Here is a 7,500-nt window from a genome sequence, read left to right on the forward strand (position 1 = left end):
TATACTAAGTGATAACAGACAATCGATGAAAGAAGATTTGCTTTCCGCTATTTTGTTTATTAGAATGAATGATTGAATTATTGACTTAACTTGATTATCTTGTGTCTGTATGGTGTATCATTTTTATTTTTAGAACCTGTACTTTCTTAATTTTTTGTATATTTCATCAATTTAACTATACGTTACGGAAGTGGTACTAAAAATCAATCAATTGATTGATTAAAAAAATATTTGAAAAAATTTGTGTTAATTGATTCTAAAACACACTCCCGCCTCGGAGCACGGAGCGGAGCGGAGCAAACTTTTTTTATGCCGGAGCGGAGCTGGAGCGGAGCAATTCAAAAAAGTGCTTGCTCCAAAGCCCTGGTACGAACTGTTTCGGCCAATGCTTCAATGTCATACTGTTCTCTTTGCAACTCGTGTTTAATGCATCGTGCATATGACGATTCGGTGCTGTCATTCCTAAACACGACAATACTTTATTTGTTATCAATAAACACATATCTTCTATCTTATCGTAAATTTCTGCAGTCGTTTGTAGACTGCAGTTCGTCAATGGTAGGTGAATTAAACCCCCTTGTGTGTTCACCGCCAGGTGTTTTGTCGGCTCGAATGATACTATTATGGCTACCAGATGGCATCTGATCCAATGCTATTTTAAACATGTTTACTAAATTGTTATTTTGATGAAGGAACATTTGTAATTCACGAACAATGGTTCGCTTCACTGTTGGATTGTGAGCACAACGATTATCATCTTCCGCATCTGAATTGCTCATAAAATAAATTTGTAAAAATCTATTATCTGCATCAGGTACTGATAGCAGTGTCCCCAGTAAGTGACAAATTTGTCCTTGTATCTGTCGTTTTTTTAAATTTGTCGATTCATTATTTTCGATATATATATTTTAGCACATATTGAATTTTATAAAAAAAATATTCTGGTATAATACCTTGAAAGTGGGCATGAAATTGTTCTGTATAATATGTGTAGCGCCAAATGATGTCATCTGAAAACAGCTGTTATATTTTTGAATGTTGGCCAAGAAGTGCTTAGAATCATTTCCAATCCCAGAAACTAATGATCGTAAAGGATCTGGTGGTGGAACCATTGTGGCGATTTTACTTTGCCTCTAGCACAACATAATCTAATAGATTCATGAGTGTATTTTAACGCCTTACAATATTTACAAATTATTTTCATTTCCCCAATTTTTACCGATTTGTCGGCACAATAATCAATTGCCGGATCATAGTGGAATGCAGCTCGTTCAAGAATCACGGGAGCACTCAGTCTGCGGATTCGCTCAATTCCATTATGTCGTGCTTGCTGTTGTTGTGTTTGATGTGCACGAACTCGTTGCATTCTAAGCCTATCTACTTCATTATCACTCACTAAATAACGCAATTCTGACATAACAATACCACTATTTTCTTGATCTGTATCTCTCTGGTCATCAGTGCGGTTTATTTAGCACGTGAGGTAGCTCTTCCCTCATTTGATCGACTGCAACGACTAGGTCAGGTCGTCTTCTCGACATCGTAAATTGTAAATTGTCAGTGAGAAAATTTCTCGCTCACTTAGCTGTAAAATGTCGCACTCACAATACAAAAAAGAGCACATTACTCTGAATGTTACTATGACAAAGAATTAACAAAGTAAAGAAAGTTCTCGTATATATAGATATCGGATTGACATTGGATTGAACTTGATTAAATTTTATATTTTAAATATTGTATTTTAAATTTTATATTTTGAATATTATATTTTATAATGTCACTATCACAAAGAATTAACAAAGTAAAGAAAGTTATCGTACCTATATATAGATATCGTAACACATAGATGTAGTAACACAATATCTGCTGTTTCTGGGGGTTAGTTTTATTATTTATTTGAAATAATTTCAAGTGTGTGTGTGTGTGTGTGTGTGTGTGTGTGTGTGTGTGTGTGTGTGTGTGTGTGTGTGTGTGTGTGTGTGTGTGTGTGTGTGTGTTTAGACGTCTATAACATTGAATTAACTTTCGATATTAAAATTTGCTGAAATAATTAGTAGAAGCTGCTCGCTTGACTTTATCAACGTGGATTATTTAAATTATTTGAAATTTTTTCACCTTTTAAACCTTCCCTTGACTTCGACAACATTTCAAGACCAAGTTAAGATATATCCGTATATGTGTATGTGTATATATGGCGATAATAACACTTGTGTTAATACTATCAAAGGTAAACACACTTCACACACACGTTTTGTATAACACACATATGCACACATATTCACATATATATGTAAGTAAGTATGTGTGTGTGTGTGTGTGTGTGTGTGTGTGTGTGTGTGTGTGTGTGTGTGTGTGTGTTTAGACGTCTATAACACTATAACATTGAATTAACTTTCGATATTAAAATTTGCTGAAATAATTAGTAGAAGCTGCTCGCTTGACTTTATCAACGTGGACTACAGAAAGACTCAGCTATGGTCATTAAACACACACTCACACACGTACATATATGCAAACAAACAAAAAATAAAATTTTTTAATATGAAAATTTTTGAAAATTTAAAATTTAATATTGAGGGCGTATTTTAAATAGCGCACTTGAATCCGCATCCGCAACAAACTGCACAAACAAAATCCGCAGACAGCAAAATCCGCAGACAGCAAAATCCGCGGAGTTTTGAAATTTTTTTAACCGGTTTGAAACCGCATGCGGTTATCCGCTTGGGGCTCAATCAATCAATCAATCAATCAATCAATCAATCAATCAATCAATCAATCAATCAATCAATCAATCAATCAATCATTCATTCATTCATTCATTCAATCAGTTTATAAAACGCTATTTCCGCGATGTTCAACAGCTCTCCTCAATGAATTTTGCAAACAGATGGGTCTTGAGATCCGTTCTGAACTTTGTAAGTGATGGAGAAATAGTCAGAAAAGTAGGTAGAGAGTTCCAGAGAAAAGGACCAGAAAAAGCAAAAACAGATTTGGCAAAAGAGTGTTTAACACGAGTTAAGAAGAAGTAAGAACAAGAAGACGATTGTAAACCTGGGCGTTTAGGATCAATTAATATATCTGACAAGCCATGTACAGTTTTATACATTAAAATACATATTTTATATTTAATTCTTTTTATTATAGTATGCCAAGGAAGGCCCTTAAGAATTGGAGTAACATGGTTAAATTTATGACCTCCAACAATTTGGCTGCTCTATTCCGAATGGATTGAATTGCAGAAATAGACCTATCTGGCAAACCGTAAAACAGACCATTGCAATAGTCCAATCGTGAATGAACCAATGCATGCACCAAGGTATGAATAGCAGATTTATCTAATGACTTACGGAGTTTATAGAGTTCTCGAATCTGTCCGGAGCAAGAATTTGTTATCATCTTTATATGAACATGCATCGATAATCTTGAATCAAGAATGAAACCCAGATTAGTTGCTTTGTCACTAAATTCTATTTTAACATCTCCTATTTTCACTGAATCGATATTAAGTTTCATCAGCTGCTGCCATGTACCTATTGGAACAAATTTTGGCTTCTGCTGATTTAATCTAAGACCATTGTTTGACATCCAATTTTCAATGTTATTTAGGCAAGTTACAAATTTGTTGATTTCAGATTGCAGTAATTCTGGCTTATTACTAACTATAATCTGAATACCATCAGCATAGGCATGATATTTAAAACCGAAATTACCAATTACTTTAAAAACTTCAGCGGTATACATGATAAAAAGAATAGGCCCAAGCACTGAACCTTGTGGCACTCCTGATGTCAAAACCGTTTCATTAGATAACACATTATTGAAGACAACTTGTTGCTTTCTGTCAAACAGATATGATCTGAACCACTTGATAACAGTACCGGAAATACCATAATCATGAACCAATTTTTCCAAGAGAATATATAGATATATATGTTGGTAGTACTTAAATATATACATGTATGTATGTACAGTATGTATGTTAATTTGTGTATACGTATGTGTTTATTGTATATGTGTATGTGTATATATGATGTTAATAATGTGTCAAGTATCAAAGATAAATACACTTCCCACACAAGTTTTGTATATGCACACATATGCACACACATTTACATATACATGTGTGTGTGTGTGAGTGAGTGAGTGTGTGTGTGTGTGTGTGTGTGTGTGTGTGTGGACGTGTATACATTGGACTAACTTTCTATATTCAAATTTGTTAAAGTAATTAGTTGGCTTGCTTGGCTTTATCAATGTGGACCCCAGAGAGACTCAGCTATGGTCATCAAAACACACATACACACTCATACACGTACATACATGCAAACAAACAAAAAAAAACAAATTTTTTATTATGAAAATTTTTGAACATTACAAATAAGCACTTGAATCCGCATCGGCAGCAAACCGCGCAGACAAAATCCGCAAACTGCTAAATCCGCAGAGTTTTGAGAATTTTTTATTTGAAACCGCATTGTATGATAGCTGTAAGTAAACGCACACACACCACACACACACATCTAAGTCTAATAGTTATACCATGAACTATGTTATACCAACTAAGTGCTGCTGTTACGTCATCATATGAAATAATAATTATATATATATATATATCTTATATATATATATATCCTATATATATATATATCCTATATATATATATATATATATATATATACATATTTCAAATGTGCCAGTAGCAAAATTTTTAGTAGTGGTTCGCGGTTGAGACACACATTTTTTAAGTGGTCCTTTAATTTCAAAAGGATGATAACCTGATAACCTTATTTATTGGCTCTAAAGAACCATAGATACAGATATATATATACATATATATATATATATACATATATATATATATATATATATATATATATATATATATATATATATATATATATTCCCTGTCAACTTGAACCAATATTATTATAATAAAACAAATAAAAATTGTAAAAGAAATCTTGAAAAAGTTGTATTTCTTGAAAATTTCACAGATATCAAAGTAACGTAGCTCAGAATCCATCGCAAGATAAATAAATGTTTCATGTTACATTACACCACCGCCCCAACCTTGCTTATTGAATCTGTTTTTAAACGTAAAACAAAACAATAACCAGGTAAGCTAATTGAGGATAACTGACATATCTTTTTTCCAGGTCTCAGATATCACCATTACTTTGAAATAAATACTAAACAAGTCTCACCATTACTTTGAAATGAATACTAAACAAGTCGTTAAATACAAATAAATTATTCGCTTTATTTGATAAATTGCGACTGTATGTAAAATAGAGGGAAATTTGTTAGCTATCAGTCCATAAAACTAATATCCCGTATTTCCACGTCGTTTGCGTTGGACCAAGGATGTGAAATGAAATCCTGAAAAGTGGTTTCTGTGTTGGCAACAGTATCGTTCAGACTAAAATATCATTAACATTTACTGCATATCATTATCTTTTAGAGTATTAATCTATCCCGTTAACTCGTTAACATCTTCTGATTTTATAATCTCTTGCAAAATTGTTTGTGTTTTATTTTTGACTATTTTTGTTGATTACTGAAAACAATATTCTGACAGTTCTGTTTATGTGAATTTCTCTCTCTCTCTCTTTCTCACTCTTTCTGTCACTAGTTATAAATATATATTTAAATAAAAAAATTATCGATGGTGTATGTGCTGATGTGTGTTTATTCGATTTTTCAAGAATTTAAATTAATTAAAAATAATAGCCATTATTTTTGAGTAGAGCAGAAAATTACACTGATAATAATTTAATCTGCCTTGAGCAGCATTGTTGAATAATTGATTTTCAAAATTTGCCGTTCCTAAAAAATATTTGCCGGTGCCTGTGCGTAAATCCGCTACTGCCAGCGAATGATCTCCATTAGATCGAGATCTACTTGATTCAGAAGTCAACAATTCGTATGCAACAGCTTGTCGGTTAGTTAAGGCTTCAAGGATTGATTAAATTTTTAAAAACTCTGTCTGTGTAAGTGTTTGTGTGTGTTTGTGTGTGTGTGTCTATGTGTGCGTGTTTGTGTGTGTGTGGTATGTGTGCGTGCGTTTACTTTTACAGCTGTTATACATGTTTAGAGAATTATTTAAATTCAACAAATTCAACATAATCAAAAATAATCCCTCAAAACTCCGTATAAATTGAATTAATTGGAATCGTTTCGTTTGTGAGTGTGACCCTTGTCTTTCTCTCACTCATTCTCTCTCTCTCTCTCTCTCTCCTCTCTCTCTCTCTCTCTCTCTCTCTCTCTCTCTTATATTAACAAATACATACACAAACACACATTACCACTACTAACACTACTATCGACATCCTCACCATCATCACAACACCATCATCATCAGCACATCACTTCATCATCATCATCGTCATCCCCTAATCGCCGTAGCCATGTTCATTATCACCATCACCACCACCACCATCATCAACATCATTAACATCATCATCAACATCATTAACGTTATCATAACACCAACCATCGGCTAACATAATATTCATCAGACATTCAGCTCTTATTTTAGGCCAGCAAGTGCGTGCAATCATTGGAAAAATTTATTGTGTATGATGTAATAACAGGAGCGTAGTCGAAAAAGGGGGCTTTAGGGCTGAACCCTCCCCAATGGATATTTTTTGTGAAAGTCAAGTTTAAGTTTAACGAAATGTCGATGTAAATTTGGATTTTAAGTTTATTTAAATTAAGTTTACCACCATCTTCATTTGTATTTTTATACCTGTTTGAGTGACGTATGATATGATGGTTGTAATGTTAAGATTTATGAAAAAAATTTGGAATAAAAAAATTTGTCAACTTTAAAAAAAACTCAAGCACACCCTCTCGAAGGAAATTTTTAGTGGCGTCATTTTATATATTTTTTTAATAAAACAACGGTTACAAAACGATATCATCATTGACATGACGCAATAATCATAACATGCATGTTGTTGTTATTATCATTTTTATCGTGTAACATTGTAGTTTATTTGTAGCATACACTTGGAGTTGGTTTGGCATTGAGAAGTGATGCACCGAAGAGTGAATTCGACCAAATAATCGAATAGTTGAACTTCGGTTCTGCCACTGCCAAACTGAAATACGGACATTTAAATATTTAATTTATTTTAAATTAGACAGTTTGAAAAGCAAAAAAAATCGATTTGAATTTACTTCTAAAATATTATACGTTAAAATGTGATCAGATAGTTGCAAGGAAATGATTACAGTATCAAAATGCATCACTTTTAGACGGTGTACAATTTTCTCTATCTAGCATGGGGTACATTTTGCATAGCGAATTATTTTAAAGGAAAGAGGATGGATGAAGTTTACTTTTTCCGATTGGGATTATTATCATTTGATTATAATTTATATTTTATTATTTTATTCATAATTATTATTATACTATTTTTTGTATTATATTTTTATTATTCCTATTCTTTATTTAATTAATATTATTCTTGCGAGTGTAAGGCGTGGAAAATCAATCCC

General features: G+C 32.7%; 1 protein-coding gene across 1 annotated transcript; it reads right to left on the reverse strand.

Annotated features, from left to right (window-relative positions):
• Positions 1 to 512: 512 nt before the first annotated feature.
• HELRODRAFT_170432 (hypothetical protein) lies at positions 513 to 1,541 on the reverse strand (the record flags this gene model as incomplete). Its single annotated transcript, XM_009016260.1, has 4 exons — positions 513 to 860; positions 954 to 1,096; positions 1,183 to 1,330; positions 1,479 to 1,541. 4 exons carry the CDS (start codon positions 1,539 to 1,541, stop codon positions 513 to 515), a joined length of 702 nt encoding a protein of 233 aa, XP_009014508.1.
• Between the last annotated feature and the right edge of the window lie 5,959 nt (positions 1,542 to 7,500).

The sequence above is a fragment of the Helobdella robusta genome (genome assembly GCF_000326865.2).
Source record: "Helobdella robusta unplaced genomic scaffold HELROscaffold_18, whole genome shotgun sequence".
Taxonomy (NCBI): Eukaryota; Metazoa; Annelida; class Clitellata; order Rhynchobdellida; family Glossiphoniidae; genus Helobdella; species Helobdella robusta.